The sequence below is a fragment of the Triturus cristatus genome, chromosome 7, assembly GCF_964204655.1.
Source record: "Triturus cristatus chromosome 7, aTriCri1.1, whole genome shotgun sequence".
NCBI lineage: Eukaryota > Metazoa > Chordata > Amphibia > Caudata > Salamandridae > Triturus > Triturus cristatus.
The window spans coordinates 931,671,675-931,697,049 of NC_140590.1; the positions used below are offsets into that span (position 1 = coordinate 931,671,675).

Genomic DNA, 25,375 nt, shown 5'->3' on the forward strand with positions numbered 1-25,375 from the left:
GACCCGTCTGGAGCGTGACTGGAGTTCAGCATTGTCACGCTCGTTCTTGTCAGCTAGTTCTATCACCGCCCGACTGTGTGGGGGCAGTGCCCCTGGTTCTTTCTTCTCCATTTTCAGTTCAGTCAGTAGTTCCTTAATGTTTGGTCCGCACTTTTTAAAGTACGTGACACTCCTTGTTAGTCTTCTTCTGTTAGTCCCTGCAGAGATCATGGTTCCCTTATGTTGTATCACCTTCAGCGGAATCTCGTGGTACTTCCAGTCAGTCTTCCGGGGCTGCTCTTGTCGCGCAAGCACCCAGTCTCCTTCTTGTATTTGTGGGGGCGCAGCACGTCGCCGTTCATCATCATAGTCTCTCATCTTTTCTTTCTTTATTTTGTCTCTGGCCGCCAGCTCCTCATGGTCACAGTCACGATACTGTTCGTTCACTGCCCTAGTCTTCATTTGTAGTCTGGTACGCACTGGGCGTTCCAGCATGAGAGTGGCAGGACATTTGCCTGTGGTGGAGTGGGGCGTGTTTCGGTATGCTCATGGTACCTCTTTGAGGGCCATTTGGATGCTCTTACCGGTGAGTTCTGCTTGCTGAATGGCTTTCTTTATCGTGCCCATGAAGCGCTCAACCATTCCATTGGTCTGAGGCCATAATGGTGTGATCTTGCGGTGCTTGAAATTGAGGTGTTGAACAAAGTCAGTAAAGTCATGGCTGTTGAATGGAGGCCCGTTGTCTGACTTCACCACTAGAGGAATGCCCCATGCAGCAAAGACCTCCTCTGATATCGGCTTGGTGCTCAATGCTTTCGTTGATGAACACAGGTGTGCTATGGGGAATCTGCAGTCCTCGTCCATGATGACCAGGACATGTTGGTTCGATTTTATTGGCCCAAAGGAGTCAGTGGCAATGCGTTGCCAACCACCCTCCGGTAGCGGAGACATTTGTAGTGGTGCAGGAGGATCCGGACTGCTCACCAGTTGGCATTGCGGGTAGTCTTTCAGTGTTGTCTCTACCACCATGTCTAGTGTTGGAAACCAGTCTCTTTTTGTGGCTATTTCTTGGTCGCTTTGTTCACTGCTTTGCGTGTGTCTCCAGCTGTTTGTTTGGATCCGACGTTTCACCTCTTGCAGGGTGGCATCTGTTTGCGTCGCTTCACAAATGGCTTCTAGTGGAACAGCCGGAAGTCTCGCTTGGTCCACTGCGAAGTGGATGTATTCGTCTGCTATTGATTGTTCTGATTTGCTCGATGTGATGTGGTGCCGGGACGTGTAGTCGGCCGGGTTTGCAGCTTTTCCTTGCTTGTGGATGACAGCTTGTTTGTCAGCCACTCGGTATAAGATGTCAATTAGTTTCAGTCGTTCTGCGGTGGCCAGGCTCAGGAGGCAGTCGGCCTCAGGTCCCTCGATGACGTGGATGTATGCTGATATTGTGCGATCTTGATACGACAGTTCGGTTGCAAATTTCCCTAGACACGTTAGTGGCTTTTTGGACATCCACGTGTACACTCGCACATGTGCGTTGTCCAGCTTGGGGGGTGATTTCATTCGTTGGTATTCCGTGACGGGCAGGTAGTTTAGTGAAGCCCCACTGTCTAGCACGAACTTGGTGGGGTGAGCCCCCATTCTGATGTCCAATCGCTGGTATTCTTTCAGCCAATCATGGTCAGCTACACAATAAATGTATTCCTTTCGGTCTTGATAAATTGGTGATGTGGATTGAGATTCTCCTGATGACGACCGTCGAGATTGATATGTCCCGCATGAGTGGCAGCTGGATTGTGACGACCCAGTGGATGAGTCTCGTCTATCCTGGACTGCTCTGACATGGTGACGACTGCTTGAAGTCTGATGTTGCCGGTGTCTTCCTTTTTGATCACCTTTAGGTACCGCCCCGCACATGCTTTCAAAGTGGTTGTCTCTACCACACTTCCGGCATTGTTGGCCTAGTTCTGGGCATGCGTCGGCATGTGGGAAGTCGTAGCCGCATCTGTAACATTTGAGGTGTCTGTCTGATCGTTCCTTGTGGTGTGGTCTGCCTTTGTGTCCATTGCTTGACTGGTGGTGTTGTCTCTTGGACCTGGAGGAACGCCTCTGTGGTGGTGATCTTTCATGCATTGGCCGAAACTGCATCCTGAATGCTTGCTCCCGTCTCTCACCTTTCCCGGCTTCTATTTTCTTCGCATGTTCATCTGCTTGTTCTTCTACTCTCGTCATCTCTTCTATCTCTTCCAGCGAGTAGCTTTTCTTGAGCAATTTGCGTCGTAGTGGTTCAGAGAGGCATCCTTCTATGACTCTCAGCCGAAGGGCGTCTTCAGTTGAGAAATTGTCAAAATCACAGTATCTCGCCAGTCGTCTCAGCCGCGTGACGAACACCCCCATCTGTTCACCTTTCTCTTGCGCGGCCAGATTGAATGTGTACTGCTCGTAGTCAACGTTCCGTTTGTGGAGGAACTTGTGATCTAGTGCTTCGCGAACTTTGTCATAGGCACCAGAGGACTCAGCCGGTAGTTCTTTTATGATCCGTCCGAATTCCTTGCCAATCAGGTTCTTGAGGGCAAACAGTTGTTCTTCAAGGTCCGTCACCTTGGACGCTTTCATGAAATCCTCGAAATCTTCTATCCACTCTTGCCATCGCGGACCCATGCCCCCGCTCGATTCAAGAACGAGGGGCTCAGGGCGACGCAGGAATGAGGCTCCAAACATACTTGTGGGCGCTTGGTCGGGCATTGTTCAGCTGTTATTTGCTGTTACCCACTTCGTTTGCTCTCCGTTGCACTCACCAGTGCTTGTTTGTTGCGCTTGTTTTATTCGCCAGTGTTTGTTTGTTTGTTTCGTTGCACTCGCCAGTGCTGGTTTGTTGCCTCTGTTGCTTTTACCAATGGTTGTTTGTTACTTCTCTGGTCTTTGCCAATGCTTGTTTGTTGCTTCTGTTGCCTTTACCAGTGTTTGTTGGCTATTCCTTTTTCTTTTGCCAATGTTTGTTTGTTACCTCAGTTGCATTTACCAACGCTTGTTCGTTGTTCCTGTTGCGTTTACTAATGCTTGTTTGTTACTTCTGTTGCATTTACCAATGCTTGTTCGTTGATCCTATTGCATTTACTAATGCTTGTTTGTTACTTCTGTTTCATTTATCAATGCTTGTAACTGTTTGGCTCATCCGCCTGACTTAAAGATGGCCGCTGATGGTTCCTAACAAGGGATCGGGCAAATCTCGTGCCTGATTTTAAGATGGCTGCCGCGAGAATCTCGTGTACAGCGAGATTTTGGCTTTTCAAGTGGCCAGAGACCCGCGCTCGTTAGCGCTTAATTTTACTCAATGTCACTCACCGGGGCTCCGCTTCTGGGCACCGCTACCACGTCAAGTAGTGTTATTTTCTTCACTTTTGGGCACTGTTTGCTGTTGCCGCCGGGGTGGGCTCCCGGTAGGCTCTTCAGATATCGCGAGCAGCACCAGGCCAGTCGCCGCCAGGGTGGGCTCCCGGTAGGCTCGTTACGTATCGCGCTCCAGCCCCACACGCAGGGCGAGCAGCTCCGGGCCAGTCACCGCCGGGGTGGGCTCCCGGTTGGCTTCTTGGGCTTCACGCTCCAGCCTCCACACGCGGGGCGAGCTCCGGATTCGTTGCCGCCGGGGTGGACTCCCTGTGGGCACTTCTGTCGTCGCGCTGTTTCCTTGTTAACTTCACGCACACTTGGAAGCTCGACGAACCTTCGTCGCCAGTTGTAGTATCGCTGGATTCAAATGAGACACGGACACGTGATCATCTTTGTGCAGCTTCTTTATTCACGTCCTTCCTCAACCCGGGCTGGTGGCCAACTGCCTTCCCTTGCCCTCTGCTCCTCCCTTTCCGCCTGCCCTGGTCCCCACCCAGGCCGGTCCTAGTGCCTGACCCATTTGGTCATTGTGCATCACTACAGACACCATACACAATGAAGTATAAATGTGACTCTGCAAGACCGGTGATATTCATGTTTGTGTGGTTAACTTTAGGCTCAATTGATTTGAAGTACTACAGCCGAAAGACCATTTTGTCTGATTAAGACATTGATTTCTATACTAAAAGAAGCGAAGTAGCTCATTAAAAAAAATATTTCAATTATGTTTTTGTCCCCTCAAATGTGTTTTTAAGAATAGCTATATTGGTGATATGTGCAATTTTTATAAAAAACAAATAGGCCACACACAGAGAGTTTGCTGTGACTTACTACTAGCTTACCCCTGAATTATAGGAGTTCTCTAACAGTACTCCTAGCTTACTATTGAAATTCATGACTCTGCCAAGATTACTACAAAAGTTCGCCAAAACTACTCAAACACCAATCACTGTGAATAGGGCCCCACTTGTTTTGCCTGGAAGTGGGTCAACAATAAAACAATAAATAATGGGGACAATTAAGAAAGGCATTTATGAGTATGTGATGGAGAACTACTGAGTATTACTTCACTAACTTATGAAATCATTCACATACTCATAAATGCATTTGTGAATTGGCCCCTTAATCTTTAAATTAATACTAAATTCATCTTTCTGTGGCTTCATTTTTTAATGCACGCTCTTTTGCTACACATAAAAAACATTGTTCACACTCGTTTATATTTCAGACTATTGGGCCATTCACAAAAGCACTAAAGAGTACATAAAGTACTATTATAGAAGGAATACTTCACCGCGCTTATCTTGCAAACAAGCTCCTACTCTTGGCTCACCCGCAGCCAGGACACCGTAAGACTGCAGACTTAAAAGGGTTAAAAATTACTCTTTGACTTTATACTTGTCTTTGACTCTGTACAGAGCTATCTTTTGTCTTGGTTCATGATATAAAAATGCCATATACATACATTCATACATACATACTTATATGTGCCTTTGTGAATTTGCCCCTATGTCGTTAAATAACAAATAGCTTCTGTGAATTTCACAATGGCTACCAAATGGTCCTTTACTTTTCAGGTTAAATATACTTCAAACATTATTTGAGGAGTGGTGAGATGGTTTTAGGATGACAAGTGAGCATATCTTCTCATTTAATTGAGGATTCAAATTTGTGATCTCCACAACCACACAGAAACACACACCAATTCACAGCCTCCAATCAGATGGAAAGGAACTGACCTATCTAAAAAAGAAAATTCCTAGACCTAAAAACTATCATTCAGTTGAATAAAAATCTGTAGAATCAGTTTTCCTGAATAAGAGGTAGTTTGTTTCTGCCCTCAGAAAAGGGACCAAAGTTTGATACGCTGAACTCTTAAAGTATTTTAGAAATGTGCTCTCTGTTCTAGGATAACTAGGTCTAAAGTATTTTAGAAATGTGCTCTCTGTTCTAAGATGACTAGGTCTCTTAAAGTATTTTGGAAATGTGCTCTCTGCTCTGGGACTACTAGATTATACGCTGCAGATGCTCTGCATAACATCCAGGCAACATTCTTTGGTTATTTAAGAATTGAATATGTCTGAACAAAAAGAATGCTTCAAATTGGAGACTATTTTCATAAAAATGCCTAACATATCTTTTGTGTGTTTTAGGTCTTTAGTTTTGATCATTCTCTTCGCCCAGTATTTGCGAAACGTGACCTTAATCGTACCTGGCTATAAATGCGGCACTGGATTCAAACTCTTTAGAGTACAAATTTTCAAAATGTTTCCGGTAAATAATTTCACTCACTATTCTTTATTTATTGTCATAGTTAAATACTGTTGGGTGCTCTGTAACTAATGGTTCCCTTATTATTAACAGATCATAATGGCCATCATGGTGGTCTGGCTCCTTTGCTACATTTTGACTCTTACTAATGTATTTCCGAGTGATCCCAATGCTTCTGGCTATAAGGCAAGAACAGATGCACGTGGTGAAATAATGTCAAGTGCACCATGGTTTCGCTTTCCGTATCCCTGTAAGTACATTATATGTTGATATAATGCTTTTATGTATCATATGATTGACCTCCTACACACCCCACATCTTATAGAACTCTACATATCCTTTACACGCTACATGTAATTTAAATTTCTAAGATGCCTAATGCTGATCTGCATCCCTCTCCGGATATGACCCTGACTTGGACATGACCACCTGAAGCCTATCTTCTCTAAGGCTTTCCCAACTGGTTTCAATACACACTTAGTGGACATCTAAGAATTTTCTGAAGCTAAATCCATCCAAGACCGACCGGTCGATGGTGCCAGTTGGCTCCACAACTTCTGATTCACTGCTAGGGTTCCCTGTTAGGGGCCCTTGTTCTCTTCCTTCTTCTACTGACCATAATTTAGGTATCTGCCTTGATGCCAGTCTCACATTTAGTCCTCATGTAACAAAGATGTCAAGTATTTGAGCATTTGCTTTTCTCATCTAAAAAGATTTGTGAACATCCTATAATTCCTGGACAGCAGTCAGCACATGGTCATTAATGCCATCATTCAGTCCCCTTGTGATGTCGTGAACGCCTGACTGCTGTCTGCCCCCCAAAATCATTGAAGCTGCTTCAACTGGTTCAAAATTCAGCTGCTAGTTTGATATGTAAAGTACCTAAATACCAACATATGTCTCGTTTTTTAAAAGCAAAGGTTACTGTTCACTAAGCTGGTGTACTATATGAACTAAACAGGTCTGCTTCAGTTTCGTTTGGTCTTCTATAACTGTTGTAAAGGTACCACTGATTTATTTTTGTCTTTAAAAAGATTGTTAACCTAGTTTCATTTCATTTGCTGGCTATTTCATTGATGCCACTCTGATATTGAACACCTTACACATCAAATTGAACTTGCGTGTGTATCACTTACACATATCTTGCATACATTAGAGACAGGTAAATTGCACCTCAGCATGCATAATGTAGCTTTATATATTGCAAAAACGTTATGAACACATAACTTGGAATGTGTTCTAGTTGTGAGTCTCCGTGAAATGAGACTAATATTTTGTGAGTCATGTTTAAACTGCATTTCTTGATTTATCCATTGTACATATATGTATTCAGAAATCATCCTTGGCGTAATTCCCATAGGCATTTTGTAAACGGTGAACTTGTACACAAAGTGGTCAATTATACTATTAACAAAAGTTGTCCAAGTGTTGAATTTTTGTCTTCACAACTTTAAGATTTCCAAGGAGGCTGCATGCAGGAGGGCCTTTGTTCACCCTCCTGAGAGTCACAGACAGTCTTGATTACCATGGGGCAACAGGCAAAGCCTCAGCCTCTCCCCACCACAACTCCCCACAGAAAGACTCAGACACCAGGTCCTCTTCATCAAGTTCAGCGGTGTTCTACTTCTTGTTCAGGATGTCCCTGCCACTACCTGTGGACAGCTTCCCTGACAATTGGACACGGACATCCAGTGCTTGGATACAAGAGGGTCAAGAAGAGGTCTCCATCCTTTCACAAATGACGGCAGATTCTGGCTCTCCGTCTCTGCTTGTTTGTTCGAAATTCAGTGGTGCTTCAATTTCCAAGTAGTAGTAGACACCACAGATTAGATTATAGTATTTGCACTGGTGCAGTGGAAGGCTCTCGGCCATTCCCCAGCCTCTACCCTTCCCAAGTTTTCCTAACTTATGATATAAACAATCTCAAGATCCACAATTCTGGGGGCTTTCTGAGGTGGCAAAAAGACTCACTGATGGTGCTCTCTGTCCCACTCACAAGTGAGTCTATTTAGATAGGATACTGACTCTGCCATGTGGGCAGGTGTGCACATGGTGGTGGCAAGCCGCTCTCCCCAGACATAGGGATGGGAAGCGGGGCAGACCTGCCACCACTGGGGGGACACAACAGTGCTCCCCCTGTCCTTTCGGCGCTCGGGGGTCAGGGATGGGGTCTCATCCCTCTCCATTATCAATGTGCCCAAAGGATGGGGTCCCTAGGCCTGAAAAAGAGTCTGGGGAGTGGCCCATGCATGCAAATAATAAACTCTGCTCTGACCCCCAGGCTCTGGTCCCCTCTGGGGGTAGACTATAAAACAGCGGCAGAGGCCCACGTGCTTCTTTGCCCAAAAGATCTCCAGATTTTTAAATGCCATGACTCAGGCCAATTTTGACATCTTGGGATCATTTTACTCCTGGTGGTATGCTCTAGCCACCAGTGGCAATTGCAGCAAACCTCCAAAGTGGTGTAGTCCTCAGGGAGCTGATTCTCCTGGTTCCCTGCGACAGCCTTCCTCCTGGTCTTGATTTCTGGGGGCAGATGTCCAGGGCTTTCCCCTAACTGGTCCTCTGGGGGGGGGTGAAGCAACCAGCCTCACTGGCCCTCAGGGAGACCATCTGGTCCTGAGGTCAAATGGGCAGAGTCCTTAGTCCTTTGTGGGAATCAGGGGGTATTCCTTCCTGTCCCAGGGTCCAGCAGTGAAGCGCAGAGAAATCACCAGGCAAGACAGTCTCCCCCTTGTGCAAGAGTTTGTAAAGGTTCTCCACCTCTGTCCCTACTGTAGTATCCCTCCTGCATAACATGCTCGGGCAGTTCAAGATGGCATCATCCAGGAGTCACTAGTCACATCTTCTCTGGGGCCTCAGCTCCATCCCTCACTCTCACTGACATCACTGCCTGTGCCTTTCTCACTAGATTTACAAAGGAGAGCCCCTTCCTGTGTTGGCTCTGGAGGTCTGGGTGCCCATCTTTGTTCAGTAGGCTTGGGCAGGCCCATCCCTGGTACAATGTGACTGCTGATTGATTGACGCAGATCATTACGCCCCACCCCTTTCCTCCTCAGGAACTGAGTGAAGCACGGCTAATTGATCCCTTTGTATTGTGTGGAAAGCTTTGTTCCTGCTGCTGGAGAGAAATGTAAGTAACGCGGCACAGCAGGGTGACAAAAGGCCTGAGCTCTGATCATGAGCTGAGCCAGAGAAATATGACAATTCTGGTTGACCCATCAATTGTACAGATATCTTTGTTGAACTTGTAGAATTTATTTTCCAGCACAGTTTACATCCCAATTTGATATGTCCCTGGTCGCTGCAGGTCAAAGGCAGGCAAAATTGCCTTCTAAGGCAGTACCCTCTCTATGTGGGTAATAAAGTGTCACTACAGACAAAACAGTAAAGCACACTGACTTTCCCCATTAGTGTATACTAACATTATAAGACCTACCCCAGGTCAATATCTAATCCTGCAGAGTCCCCACTGTGCTAGGCTACCTGTGCGCAGTAACCGGGCTTCGCACAATAGTTGTCTTCCACACACAGAGCACACACATGTGCACACACGTATGCATATGTGTTCATGTGTAACCAGCCAAGTGGCCCTTATCCTTGCTGCATTGCAGTGGTCTTATCTTAAAAGGCGGACACAGGCGGTAAACAAACGAAGTACATTTGCCATGTAATTACCGTGGGTGAGACACATGTAGTGAGACTCACCTACAGTAAAAAGTCCAAAGTCAGGTGATCCTAAAAGCAGAAAATCTGGGCGTACTGAATAGGCAGAACCAAATTGAGACAAATGCCCTTTGAGATAATATGTCCTTGGCGTTCATCAAAAGCAAACCACCAGGATCATCTTCAGACCCTGATGCCAGAAACCGGTCCCCGGAAGCTTGTTTCCTTCCCAGTATAAGAATTGGCTTGGTAGTTTGGTTTGCCCTGTTCCCATCATGCACTGGGACAGGTACAGACTAATTTGCATGTAGCCAGGTTCTGAGCTGGGATGGTGCAGTGAGCTAAAAAACGGTGATGGATTAAAACCATGATCTCTTGACTTGGTAGGAGTATTCTGCATCATTCAGAAACTCTGTCCATCACCACCCCCTTTTTCCCAAATCGATTTTATCCACACTCAGTGTGGGAGGGTATGCTCAGACGTGAGTCCCTTGCTCATTGCACCATCAGGATTCAGGCAAGCCGGGCCGACGAAGGCTGTGATGCCAGAAACCGGTCCCCGGAAGCTTGTTTCCTTCCCAGTATAAGAATTGGCTTGGTAGTTTGGTTTGCCCTGCTCCCATCATGCACTGGGACAGGTACAGACTAATTTGCATGTAGCCAGGTTCTGAGCTGGGATGGTGCAGTGAGCTAAAAAACGGTGATGGATTAAAACCATGATCTCTTGACTTGGTAGGAGTATTCTGCATCATTCAGAAACTCTGTCCATCACCACCCCCTTTTTCCCAAATCGATTTTATCCACACTCAGTGTGGGAGGGTATGCTCAGACGTGAGTCCCTTGCTCATTGCACCATCAGGATTCAGGCAAGCCGGGCCGACGAAGGCTGTGATGCCAGAAACCAGTCCCCGGAAGCTTGTTTCCTTCCCAGTATAAGAATTGGCTTGGTAGTTTGGTTTGCCCTGTTCCCATCATGCACTGGGACAGGTACAGACTAATTTGCATGTAGCCAGGTTCTGAGCTGGGATCGTGCAGTGAGCTAAAAAACGGTGATGGATTAAAACCATGATCTCTTGACTTGGTAGGAGTATTCTGCATCATTCAGAAACTCTGTCCATCACCACCCCCTTTTTCCCAAATCGATTTTATCCACACTCAGTGTGGGAGGGTATGCTCAGACGTGAGTCCCTTGCTCATTGCACCATCAGGATTCAGCCAAGCCGGGCCGACGAAGGCTGTGATGTGTGGAAATATGGATTTTTCCGATCAGTTATGTCCCCTATCTTGGACCCCAACGGTTCTATGTGCATGTCACAAGTACATGTATGTTCCCTCCAGTTCCAGTTATGAAGACGCAAATACATGTGCGTCCACCGTCAACATGCCCTCTGTCAGATCCGCCATGAATAGGCCGGATATTCCATTCCTAAATATGAAAGGCCACCGGCTTTATATGGTTCACTTATGCCATTTTACAGTCCAGGCAAGTAGGCCCAGATTCTGTCATCAAACTCCTCTTGCTTTCTGCCTCTGAAAACTCCAGTTCGAGCCTGCATCTGTGACCATGAACTTTGTCTCATTCTCTGCGCGGCTCACGAAGCCTGACATCAGCTTATTCTCTGCCAAGAACTGTATTTCGCCTTCGAGTTATCTGCTTCCCCCTCAGCCGATGCATTCCTGTCTAGTAGTTTAAGTAAACATTCTTCCAGCTACCGAGCAAAAGGCTCGACTTCTCTGTCCTCATGCAAGTAATTCATAGCCCTGTTACCATGGAATATTCCTACCCCCTCGCTTTCAGTGTAGACATTTAGACGCTTGTACACGCACGCACAGTCAGTATAGAATAGATTCTGTCCGAGAGTCCTTCTTTTATGGATAACATAGTTCTTTAAACATAGGATGTTAGATATGATTTGGGATTAGGTTGACTTGACCCCCCAGACTTTTTGTCTCCACATGTAGAGCTAAATGTCAAGTCCCCTTCACCCCCTAGTTGCACGTCAATCACACGTCATACTGCTGCGCGCGCATCTATGCCAAGTATTATCTTATAGATCCACCTATAGGTGACATCATAACCAATTATGTTCCTTTTTACTCCTTATTACACCCATTTTTTGGTTACGCAGACAAATCGTCATTTTCCTTATCAATTGTTACGCCTATTGCATTCGCTTCATTGTAATGTATGTACTATAAAGGTTACTCCTTGTCAATAAAGTATGTACTTCACTTCCTGAACCTCCGTGGTGATGGAACTTGGAGCAACCGATTATAATCGATCATTGGAATAAAGCCCATTCCGAACCTCTAATACCACGGATTCTGCCTCTCATTTTACTGAGCTATTTAATTATGTTTCTGTATCAAATTATGTCCAGGTAAAGGAAAATTATTTACCACATGAATGGCGCCCGAACAGGGACACTTTCTCATCTCACGCGCCGGCGGTGCGTTGCAGGCCCGGTCTCCTGCCACAGCTGGACGGACAATAACGCGTACCAGCAGGATTTCCTGTATCTCCCTCCGGTCAAGCGGGGGCGACTGAGACTGCGATCAACACCCAGACGAGGCGGTGAGAAGTGCGAAGTATCCCGACCAGAGCCTAGCTGAGAGAGCAAGATCCGAGGTATACAGAGACCCACCAGTTCGAAGTCAAGCCCAGTGTCCGACGAGTCGAGTCGAGTCCAGTCCGGTTCAAGTTCAAGTTACCGAGGCCTTCCGTTTCCGAAGCTACCCGGTGAGTACCATTGCCGGGGAGGCATTTCTGACGTGCACATAGGTTGTGCCGGTCAAGACGGGTTTGGGTACACAAATCCGGTCTGCACTGTTTTAGCAGTGTATCTGTACTGTTTAGCAGTATATCAAGTATTCCGAAGTATCTAGTTATTGTCAAGAATTAAGCTTGGTGATTAGTTATGCAGACGATCATCATTGTTGGTTATTTTAAAGGTTAAAAATGTTTAAATGTTTAATGTTTAATGTGTTAAACGTCCTGCATATTGTGGTATGAATGGTTGTTCATTATCGTGCTTTTGTATTAAGTGTGTTCAAGATTAAGTATCGGATCAGTTGTCAATATGCCGCTCTTTTCGAAATTAAGACAGATCACTACTAGAAAAGGGGTTCTCGAAGAAGCCGTCCCTATTCCTCCTAGGGACACTCCAGGGCACTTCATGTATCACAAACATGGCTTAGACGCTATATTATTTCTTGATTTATGGGTAGACTACACCAAGGGATTACCAGAAAGTCAGAGGTGGCCCGCAGCGGGAACCTGGGATGCAGAGTGCATCATGAAAGTCGAGGAAGAGTTATGGAAAAGGAAAGTCAGACAGTCACAGAAAGACGCCGTTGAGTTATGGCGTAAAGAATCTCATAGACGCACAGAAAAAGCACGTAGACAGGAAGAAAGGAATAAAGAAAGTTCAAATAAAGTTCGAGAAAATCTATTAATTGAGGAAGGTATCCGAGTGAAATCAGAACAAGTAGACAGACAAAGAAACGCCCTTATGAATGGTATGTATCCCCTTCTGGCCGAAGGATTACCTAAGGCTACTCCAGAGATACCGAAAGACTTGCCACCCCCATTGTTCCCAATAAAGGTACATCCTAAGGGGCATCCTAGAACCGCAGAAGATGTTTTTCTTTCCTCATATTTAGATGACGCAGCTCCCGAATATGCAAATTCCGCCCCGCATAGACCGCATACCAGGGAGGTCCAACGCCAAGATCCAGCACACGTATCCCTACAGCAACAAATCGAGTCACAAGTTCTGGCAAGCACATCTGTTTCTGCATCCGCTCCTACAGCTACTTCTATAGCTGTGTCCACACCTGTAGTTGCTGTGTCACGTTCGACGAATCCTTTCACACCCGACACCCCAGATGGGGCCACGGGAGGTGCTACCAATATCTTCTCTACGCCACCCAGAATAAATAAACTTACTTTTCAAGAGTCAGCACATTCACGTACACCGAAACTCATAAGTGCCCGTACGCTGAAGGAACTTCTTATAGATTGTAGATATGACCCTGTGCCCGGCAAAGAGGACGAAATGACCCTGGCATCATTGCGTATCAGACGAGCCGCAGTGTATTTAGGAAAGTTACCAGGAATGACTGCGCATCTAGATAATATATATCATTTTGTCCAAACAGGGCGAGATCCAGAATGTATTAACAGAGCTATGGAATACCAGAAAGTAGAGATACAGGGGGAACTGTTACGTTTCCTCATAAACTGTGTGATCAGAAATCAAGACCGACCGGGGGTAGACCCGGGAGCAATGCAAATTCTTACAAGATGGAGCCAGAATATATCAGAAGGGAGACATGATAAACAAAATTGTATAATAGCCATGTGCCGAAAGATCCGTAAAGAAATAGAACGCCTACACGAAGAGAGATTAGAGGTAGACGAGTTCGAACAAAGCGAGGAAGAAGGGTCAGGACTGCCCACAGGACAGTCAGACACCATAGCCTATGTAGGTAGAGGAAGATCTTGTATTAATAGTAGACGTCTTACTGACTCGATACGTCCGATATGTCCAGATAATAACAGGAATTTCCAAATACCTATAATTAATATAAGGTCTAACGAGCATTCGTTCCAAACCGCCGACAAACTACTCCGAGAACGAAGGGGTTATCATTTTCTCGATTCTATGGATGAACAAGATTTAGCCAGGGCAGCTGTCCATTGGGTGGACAGTCCCGGAAAATATAGTGATGATACAGTAGTACGCACATTTTTGAATCTTACCCCAGATGAACAGAGGTTAGCTGGGATTTATATGATTCAACAACTCATTATACTATATCGAAGTCAGCATTCGGACCCTGGTCCCTTACCTGACATACTGACTGAATTGCTTATGAATAAATGGAGAGGTGCAGGTACTAAATTAATTAAAGAAATTCTAGAATCAAGAAAGCAGTATATTCTTTTTGTATGCGCAGAGCATATCTCATTGCCCGTCAAGGAAAGAACCACGTATCACATGGATAGACAGAATCCCTTACGAGAAGTACACCCAATAAAAGGCGAGGACAACGAGTTCAAGCGCGTATTTGTATATACGCCCATATCGAAAATAGAATTGTTACAAATGAAGAAAGTGGTACCCAGTCACGACAAAGATCCAGCGGGTTTTCACCGAGAAATTAAAGACATGTTACTCATGGGAGAGTATACCTATCCCGACATTATGACAATATTAAAGGTATTGATGCCTGCTGGTATTTATGAGAAACTCAAGGAAAAAGAGTGGGAGGTAGGAGACCAAAAGATAGAATGGTCAGTATTAGAAGCGGAAGAAAAGGCCCGAACTGCAGGAGCAGGACTTGGGGATAAAACTAAAGCACTGCCAGGTTTATTAGTACAGGTACTGCCACGTTTATTAACTACGAAAAAGGAAGATTGGGGTACAATTTCAGCCTGTAAACAGAAGCAAGATGAAGACATTAGTGATTACTATGCCCGATTTGAAAAATGTTTTGGTATAAATAGTGGCATAAAAGCAAGTAGCGAATCATACCCACATCTGTTTGTAACAAAATTAGTAGAAAATGCCCTGCCACCAGTAAAGAATAGAGTATTAAAATTCGAGAGTACCTGGCAAGGTAACACTCCATCACAAATGTTACAAATGTTACAGTACCATCACAATAGAATTAGAGAGGAACAAGAACATGAACACATGAAAGACACGAAAATGAAAATGTTAGTTTCCCAGACAGTTCCAGCTGAAGGACATAAAAAGGGTATGACACATTCCGATTCAGCAGGACCTGTAAAAGGGACATGCAATTATTGTAAAAAGCCAGGTCATTATGTACACGATTGTCCAGTTCTAAAACATAATATCGCCATAGGTAAAACACAAGAAAGACCACGGCCATTTAGACAAGAGCAGAACGAACAAGGAGCTCCGCAGCATGCACAGGCCATGCCAGCCGCACAACAGCCAATACAGTTTGTGCCAGCTGCACCACCGTTGCCTGTTGCTGCCACACAGACAACAACACGACAAATGTATCAGACCGCACAGTATGAATATCCTGAGTATCAGCGTTACGCATGAACAAGCCTAGAGAGGGAAGTTGATTTACCCCTTATCGAGATTCCTGTAGATCAAGAAGGACCTTATGTACATAGTGAATTATTAGGCCAAGATAGGAAATTTTTACTCGATACAGGGGCAAGTCGAACAACTATAAAACGTAGTGAAGTTCCAGGGGCACCCCTCTCAGGCTCACAGAATATTTCCCTTGGTTTTTCAGGAAAACCTATTGTTAATGAAGTGTCACAACCTCTGCCACTTACGATAGGACCTCTGACCCGAACTACAGATTTATTGCTTACTAAATCATGTCCAGAAAACTTGCTAGGAATAAAAACATTGAAAGCTCTAGGAGCCATAATATGTTGTTCTCCGGAAGGAGTAAGGTTGTTTTTACGTGATTTTAAAGGTCACTATGTGTCTAGAGACATGGATCCCCGACTGCAGACTTTACCTACACGTCTATGGGCACAAGGCCCTACTGATGTTGGTTGCATGAATATTACACCATATAGAGTCACATTAAAGGCAGGAGTGGTGCTTCCACGAATGCGACAATACAAGTTACCACCAGATGCTGTAGTGGCTTTACTACAAATCATTGACGAGCTTATTGCCCAAGGAGTAGTTGTAGAAACAGACTCCAATGTATGTAATTCACCGATAATTCCGATTCTTAAACGAACAGATCCTAAGGCCCCGCCAGTATATCGATTGGTTATTGATCTGCGCGAGTTAAACAAATGCATTGTGCCACAATTTCCTGTGGTCCCAGATATCTCGTCATTACTGACAGCTATTGATTCCGAAGCAACATTCTTTCCTGTAATCGATCTCAAGAATGCCTTTTTCAGCGTCCCAATAGATCCGGAAAGCCAATATTTGTTCGGATTTAGTTTAAATGGACGTAGCTTTAAATTCTCACGCGCACCTCAAGGATTTACAGAAAGCCCCAGCATCTATAGCCAAGCACTGAAACGAGAACTCGATAGTATCCACATGCCAGTTAACACTGCTCTGCTTCAATACGTCGATGATCTGCTGATCACCGCGAGAAGCGAACCGGAATGTGAAAAAGCATCACTGACAGTTTTACAATTTCTAGCCGAAAAGGGGCACAAGGTGTCCCCTTCTAAGCTGCAATTCTGTGTCCAGCGAGTTGTTTATCTTGGACACTCGCTGTCCAAGGAGGGAAGGCAGCTTACACCCGACCGCATTCAGTTAATAGCTAACATGCCAATACCCAAGACACAAAAGGAGGTACGGGCTTTCATAGGCCTCACTTCATATTGTAGGCAGTGGATCCCTCAGTATGCATTTCTAGCAAAACCACTCATTCAGTTGACAACACAGGAGGCAGCCACATCGACTGTTCTCCCTTGGACTCAAGAACATACACAAGCTTTTGAAAGCCTAAAGAAAGCTTTATGTCAAGCACCTGTTTTAGCAACACCATGTTACAGAAAACAGTTTACACTTTTTGTTACAGAACGCGAAGGTACTGCCTTGTCAGTACTCACACAGGAACAAGCAGGAGCACACAAACCATGTGCTTATTTTTCTAGTACATTAGATCCAGTAGCTCAGGCTTTGCCTGCATGCCTGAAATCAGTAGCAGCGACAGCTTTAGCAATCAGACAAAGCGATGCCATAGTGTTAGGACATCCATTGACAGTTCAAGTATCACACACAGTAGAGGTCCTTGTAAATAGAACGCAAACACAACACTTGACTATAGCGCGACTTACAGGGTATGAACTTACATTGTTTCAGCCACATATAGAAATCAGACGCTGTAACACATTGAATCCTGCCACACTTTTGCCAGTAACCGGAACAGACCCACTAGCTCATGACTGTATTGAAGTTATTACTATAACGACAAAACCCAGACAAGACTTGACAGATGTCCCATTGTCAGATCCAGACCTGACGTTGTATGTAGATGGTTCATGTATGAGAACAAGTACAGGAGAGTTAGTGGCTGCTTACGCAGTCACCACAGATACTGAAGTCATTGAAACTAATCGTATAAATACTTTGTCAGCTCAAGCCGCAGAGCTCATCGCTCTGACACAAGCCTGTATTCAAGCCACAAATAAAAAAGTCAACATATACACTGACTCACGTTATGCATTCGGAGTTGTACATGACTTCGGCGTGCTGTGGCGAGAGAGAGGTTATTTAACTTCCCACGGTGCCCACATTCAGCACGGACCCCTCATTCATGCCTTATTAGATGCAATACATCTACCCACTGCAATATCAATTATGAAATGTAAGGCTCATACGAAGATTACTGATATCATTTCCCAAGGCAATGATCTAGCCGACAGAACAGCTAAACAGACTGCTCAAACTCAAACCCCCGACATGACAAAGACAATAGTCCCGATACCGACACATTGTATGACAGTTAAAGATCCTACCCTTGACGTAATTGACATACAGACACATGCTACACCAGACGAAATAAAGAAATGGACTGAATTAGGAGGGATCCAAACGGACCAAGGATGGATGATGAAGGAAAAGTCTGTATGGTTCCTCCCTGATTCAATGGTCCAAGTTATAATTAACACTATACATAGTCCAGCGCATCTAGGAGAAAAAGCTATGCTAGACAGCATTCAACACATTTGGTTCAATAAACATTTACGAGCAGCAGCCAAACAAAAGGTCCGTACCTGTATGATCTGTTGCCAGTTCAACCCAGGAAAAAGCGTTCCCATAGAACAGGGTGGATTTCATCCTCCTGACCACCCTTTTGAAGTCCTCCAGATGGATTATATCCAGATGGAACGATGTCGAGGATTCAAATATGTTCTCGTAGTTGTCTGCGCTCTGTCCCGTTGGACGGAGGCATACCCGGTTTCAGATTACACTGCCCCGACTACTGCCAAACAGTTGGTTCGAGAATTCTTCCCACGATACGGTTTACCACGTGTTGTCTACTCAGATAACGGCCAGCCGTTCTCATCCGAATTAATGAAACATGTTTCACTTCTGCTAGGATATCAGTGGAAATTCCACTGTGTTCGACACCCCGAGGCAGCAGGTCTCGTAGAAAGACATAATCAGATACTGAAAATCAGACTGTCCAAAATATGCAGAGAGAAAGGTGTCGACTGGATAGTAGCATTACCAGTTGCACTCTTTTACATGAGAATGGTAGCACACTCTCGAACAGGGCTATCCCCGTATGAGGTGATCTTCGGCAGACCACCAAATATGTGGGGGACGCCTATACCACGCAAAATAACTGATATTGACTGTAATATGCTGACAGATTACTTGGCTTCCTTGATGTCTGCACTACAATCTTGTCGTTCACAGGTTACTGCAGCATTTCCCGACAACACTGAGGTGAAACCCCATGACGTAGTTCCGGGTGATTTCGTGTTTGTGAAAAATTTCGATCGAAAGACTCAGCTGGAGCCCAGGTGGAAGACACCCAAGTTGGTTCTGCTGACCACAAGAACAGCCGTGAAGATCGAGGGCCGCAAGGGCTGGATTCATTCAAGTCATATCAAGAAATTTCATGGACAATCCTCGGATATAGACATTGTGCCCTGCACTCCCTCACAGACTGATTCAAAACTTCCTTTGGTTGAACAGACTGAAACCGAACTCTATAGAGTTAAATTGAGGCCTAGAACGTCAGACGATTTGATTGTTTAAGTCCTCTCCTAGGTGAAGCGGTTGAATCTGTCTCTGACATGTATCCTCTAGACCTGAATCATGGACAGTCGCGAAAAATGATGAAACGACAGGCGTATTGTAAATCACTGCGTAGCCATTGCATAGTGACATTAATAATCTTGTTTTTCTTGAGTCTTTTAATAATTACTGCAAGCATATTGTTGCACATATATTACCCTATTTCTAGACATGTTTATAATGTTACTGCTGAACATTCTTTTAGTGACTTACCTCCGCATGAATTATCTTATAGACTTGCGCTGCGCAATAACACTTTCATTAGTATGTTACATCATTCCCATCAGACTAGTAATGCCACTAATTGTTGGGTGTGTGGCCGACTCCCTCCCTATCAGAATTATGAAGGAGTCCTGCCTTTCTTTCCACATCCGTTTACACATAATGGATCCTGTGGAGCATGGTTTAGTTTAATCAATTCCATAGACTCAGACACAGCAGTTTACCAAGATCATTGGGTATGGGGAAATCTGAACCTAGTTTTACTCAAGGTCTGCTACCCTGACAAGGAGGGTCGCCCCAAGAGAACCGGAACTGATCTAGAAAATGAAGTATATGGATTAGGTAATTTTACACCTAATCTCATGATTCTGAATGTCGTATCCGAAGTTGAACTAGTCTTGCCCACCATGTCAGTTTTCCCAGCGAAGGGTGAATTATGCGTAAGAAAGGTTGGTTCCATACATATGGGCCATAGTAAATGCACTACTATAGTAGAATTCAGTGATCGAGGCAAATCTTCATTTAGAGCTTACCGCCACTCCTACTTTATATGTGGTCAGACTGCATATATGCGTCTACCTCTAGACTGGGATGGTACCTGCTACATTGCATTCCTTTTGCCACCTGTTTTCCTAGCTCCTCCTGATTATTACAGAAATATTCATCTAATACACAACAGAGAGCGGAGAGATCTCCCAATTGTCGATTACACTGAAACAGCATGGGAAAAATACACAGATTTCAATAAAGGCATCTTTCCTTATATAGGTACTGTTACTAATAGTAAACTGATACGTAGATTAACTAGAACCCTTGAAGCAGTAGTGAATGAGACTATTTCCGCCTTAGGCAATTTAACGGAAGAGCAGTCTGCTATGCGGATTGTTGTGCTTCAAAATCGTCTTGTCCTTGACGTCATCCTGGCTGATAGGGGCGGAGCTTGTAGGGTCATCGGATCAAGCTGCTGCGTATTCATACCAGAAAATTCGCCATCTGTATATAAAGCCATCACTCGCCTTCATAAGATTGTAAACCAGATACACCAGAACCCAGGCACTTGGACTTGGTCCAGTTGGTTTTGGAGTGTGATATCAGCCTGGGGATGGAGAGTTTTATCCTTCCTAGGTATTGGCCTTCTCATACTATTCAGTTGCTGTCTATGTCTGCAATGTGGACCAGCGATTTGTGGTCTGTGTACCACATCGTGTATCCCACCACCAAGATTTCGTTCGTCCCGGAAGAAGAAAGAAGAACAAATGATGTTATATTAACAGACCAATGGATTGATGAAGATTGATATCTCTTGACGGGCAAGTAGGGGACAAGGAGGGAATGTGGAAATATGGATTTTTCCGATCAGTTATGTCCCCTATCTTGGACCCCAACGGTTCTATGTGCATGTCACAAGTACATGTATGTTCCCTCCAGTTCCAGTTATGAAGACGCAAATACATGTGCGTCCACCGTCAACATGCCCTCTGTCAGATCCGCCATGAATAGGCCGGATATTCCATTCCTAAATATGAAAGGCCACCGGCTTTATATGGTTCACTTATGCCATTTTACAGTCCAGGCAAGTAGGCCCAGATTCTGTCATCAAACTCCTCTTGCTTTCTGCCTCTGAAAACTCCAGTTCGAGCCTGCATCTGTGACCATGAACTTTGTCTCATTCTCTGCGCGGCTCACGAAGCCTGACATCAGCTTATTCTCTGCCAAGAACTGTATTTCGCCTTCGAGTTATCTGCTTCCCCCTCAGCCGATGCATTCCTGTCTAGTAGTTTAAGTAAACATTCTTCCAGCTACCGAGCAAAAGGCTCGACTTCTCTGTCCTCATGCAAGTAATTCATAGCCCTGTTACCATGGAATATTCCTACCCCCTCGCTTTCAGTGTAGACATTTAGACGCTTGTACACGCACGCACAGTCAGTATAGAATAGATTCTGTCCGAGAGTCCTTCTTTTATGGATAACATAGTTCTTTAAACATAGGATGTTAGATATGATTTGGGATTAGGTTGACTTGACCCCCCAGACTTTTTGTCTCCACATGTAGAGCTAAATGTCAAGTCCCCTTCACCCCCTAGTTGCACGTCAATCACACGTCATACTGCTGCGCGCGCATCTATGCCAAGTATTATCTTATAGATCCACCTATAGGTGACATCATAACCAATTATGTTCCTTTTTACTCCTTATTACACCCATTTTTTGGTTACGCAGACAAATCGTCATTTTCCTTATCAATTGTTACGCCTATTGCATTCGCTTCATTGTAATGTATGTACTATAAAGGTTACTCCTTGTCAATAAAGTATGTACTTCACTTCCTGAACCTCCGTGGTGATGGAACTTGGAGCAACCGATTATAATCGATCATTGGAATAAAGCCCATTCCGAACCTCTAATACCACGGATTCTGCCTCTCATTTTACTGAGCTATTTAATTATGTTTCTGTATCAAATTATGTCCAGGTAAAGGAAAATTATTTACCACAGATGCCAGAAACCGGTCCCCGGAAGCTTGTTTCCTTCCCAGTATAAGAATTGGCTTGGTAGTTTGGTTTGCCCTGTTCCCATCATGCACTGGGACAGGTACAGACTAATTTGCATGTAGCCAGGTTCTGAGCTGGGATGGTGCAGTGAGCTAAAAAACGGTGATGGATTAAAACCATGATCTCTTGACTTGGTAGGAGTATTCTGCATCATTCAGAAACTCTGTCCATCACCACCCCCTTTTTCCCAAATCGATTTTATCCACACTCAGTGTGGGAGGGTATGCTCAGACGTGAGTCCCTTGCTCATTGCACCATCAGGATTCAGGCAAGCCGGGCCGACGAAGGCTGTGATGCCAGAAACCGGTCCCCGGAAGCTTGTTTCCTTCCCAGTATAAGAATTGGCTTGGTAGTTTGGTTTGCCCTGCTCCCATCATGCACTGGGACAGGTACAGACTAATTTGCATGTAGCCAGGTTCTGAGCTGGGATGGTGCAGTGAGCTAAAAAACGGTGATGGATTAAAACCATGATCTCTTGACTTGGTAGGAGTATTCTGCATCATTCAGAAACTCTGTCCATCACCACCCCCTTTTTCCCAAATCGATTTTATCCACACTCAGTGTGGGAGGGTATGCTCAGACGTGAGTCCCTTGCTCATTGCACCATCAGGATTCAGGCAAGCCGGGCCGACGAAGGCTGTGATGCCAGAAACCGGTCCCCGGAAGCTTGTTTCCTTCCCAGTATAAGAATTGGCTTGGTAGTTTGGTTTGCCCTGTTCCCATCATGCACTGGGACAGGTACAGACTAATTTGCATGTAGCCAGGTTCTGAGCTGGGATGGTGCAGTGAGCTAAAAAACGGTGATGGATTAAAACCATGATCTCTTGACTTGGTAGGAGTATTCTGCATCATTCAGAAACTCTGTCCATCACCACCCCCTTTTTCCCAAATCGATTTTATCCACACTCAGTGTGGGAGGGTATGCTCAGACGTGAGTCCCTTGCTCATTGCACCATCAGGATTCAGGCAAGCCGGGCTAACGAAGGCTGTGATGCCAGAAACCGGTCCCCGGAAGCTTGTTTCCTTCCCAGTATAAGAATTGGCTTGGTAGTTTGGTTTGCCCTGTTCCCATCATGCACTGGGACAGGTACAGACTAATTTGCATGTAGCCAGGTTCTGAGCTGGGATGGTGCAGTGAGCTAAAAAACGGTGATGGATTAAAACCATGATCTCTTGACTTGGTAGGAGTATTCTGCATCATTCAGAAACTCTGTCCATCACCACCCCCTTTTTCCCAAATCGATTTTATCCACACTCAGTGTGGGAGGGTATGCTCAGACGTGAGTCCCTTGCTCATTGCACCATCAGGATTCAGGCAAGCCGGGCCGACGAAGGCTGTGATGCCAGAAACCGGTCCCCGGAAGCTTGTTTCCTTCCCAGTATAAGAATTGGCTTGGTAGTTTGGTTTGCCCTGTTCCCATCATGCACTGGGACAGGTACAGACTAATTTGCATGTAGCCAGGTTCTGAGCTGGGATGGTGCAGTGAGCTAAAAAAACGGTGATGGATTAAAACCATGATCTCTTGACTTGGTAGGAGTATTCTGCATCATTCAGAAACTCTGCCCATCACCACCCCCTTTTTCCCAAATCGATTTTATCCACACTCAGTGTGGGAGGGTATGCTCAGACGTGAGTCCCTTGCTCATTGCACCATCAGGATTCAGGCAAGCCGGGCCGACGAAGGCTGTGATGCCAGAAACCGGTCCCCGGAAGCTTGTTTCCTTCCCAGTATAAGAATTGGCTTGGTAGTTTGGTTTGCCCTGTTCCCATCATGCACTGGGAGAGGTACAGACTAATTTGCATGTAGCCAGGTTCTGAGCTGGGATGGTGCAGTGAGCTAAAAAACGGTGATGGATTAAAACCATGATCTCTTGACTTGGTAGGAGTATTCTGCATCATTCAGAAACTCTGTCCATCACCACCCCCTTTTTCCCAAATCGATTTTATCCACACTCAGTGTGGGAGGGTATGCTCAGACGTGAGTCCCTTGCTCATTGCACCATCAGGATTCAGGCAAGCCGGGCCGACGAAGGCTGTGATGCCAGAAACCGGTCCCCGGAAGCTTGTTTCCTTCCCAGTATAAGAATTGGCTTGGTAGTTTGGTTTGCCCTGTTCCCATCATGCACTGGGACAGGTACAGACTAATTTGCATGTAGCCAGGTTCTGAGCTGGGATGGTGCAGTGAGCTAAAAAACGGTGATGGATTAAAACCATGATCTCTTGACTTGGTAGGAGTATTCTGCATCATTCAGAAACTCTGTCCATCACCACCCCCTTTTTCCCAAATCGATTTTATCCACACTCAGTGTGGGAGGGTATGCTCAGACGTGAGTCCCTTGCTCATTGCACCATCAGGATTCAGGCAAGCCGGGCCGACGAAGGCTGTGATGCCAGAAACCGGTCCCCGGAAGCTTGTTTCCTTCCCAGTATAAGAATTGGCTTGGTAGTTTGGTTTGCCCTGTTCCCATCATGCACTGGGACAGGTACAGACTAATTTGCATGTAGCCAGGTTCTGAGCTGGGATGGTGCAGTGAGCTAAAAAACGGTGATGGATTAAAACCATGATCTCTTGACTTGGTAGGAGTTTTCTGCATCATTCAGAAACTCTGTCCATCACCACCCCCTTTTTCCCAAATCGATTTTATCCACACTCAGTGTGGGAGGGTATGCTCAGACATTAGTCCCTTGCTCATTGCACCATCAGGATTCAGGCAAGCCGGGCCGACGAAGGCTGTGATGCCAGAAACCGGTCCCCGGAAGCTTGTTTCCTTCCCAGTATAAGAATTGGCTTGGTAGTTTGGTTTGCCCTGTTCCCATCATGCACTGGGACAGGTACAGACTAATTTGCATGTAGCCAGGTTCTGAGCTGGGATGGTGCAGTGAGCTAAAAAACGGTGATGGATTAAAACCATGATCTCTTGACTTGGTAGGAGTATTCTGCATCATTCAGAAACTCTGTCCATCACCACCCCCTTTTTCCCAAATCGATTTTATCCACACTCAGTGTGGGAGGGTATGCTCAGACGTGAGTCCCTTGCTCATTGCACCATCAGGATTCAGGCAAGCCGGGCCGACGAAGGCTGTGATGCCAGAAACCGGTCCCCGGAAGCTTGTTTCCTTCCCAGTATAAGAATTGGCTTGGTAGTTTGGTTTGCCCTGTTCCCATCATGCACTGGGAGAGGTACAGACTAATTTGCATGTAGCCAGGTTCTGAGCTGGGATGGTGCAGTGAGCTAAAAAACGGTGATGGATTAAAACCATGATCTCTTGACTTGGTAGGAGTATTCTGCATCATTCAGAAACTCTGTCCATCACCACCCCCCTTTTTCCCAAATCGATTTTATCCACACTCAGTGTGGGAGGGTATGCTCAGACGTGAGTCCCTTGCTCATTGCACCATCAGGATTCAGGCAAGCCGGGCCGACGAAGGCTGTGATGCCAGAAACCGGTCCCCGGAAGCTTGTTTCCTTCCCAGTATAAGAATTGGCTTGGTAGTTTGGTTTGCCCTGTTCCCATCAT

At 45.4% G+C, this 25,375-nt stretch overlaps 1 protein-coding gene across 3 annotated transcripts in view; it reads left to right on the plus strand.

The window, feature by feature from the left end:
• Nucleotides 1-25,375, plus strand: part of SLC23A1 (solute carrier family 23 member 1) — a 473,358-nt gene that overhangs the window by 392,707 nt on the left and 55,276 nt on the right. For all 3 annotated transcript variants that reach the window (XM_085617881.1, XM_085617882.1, XM_085617880.1), the window contains 2 exons: nt 5,514-5,634; nt 5,725-5,881. In XM_085617881.1, the coding sequence (XP_085474007.1) occupies nt 5,514-5,634; nt 5,725-5,881 (278 nt within the window). The remainder of the gene's footprint in view (nt 1-5,513; nt 5,635-5,724; nt 5,882-25,375) is intronic.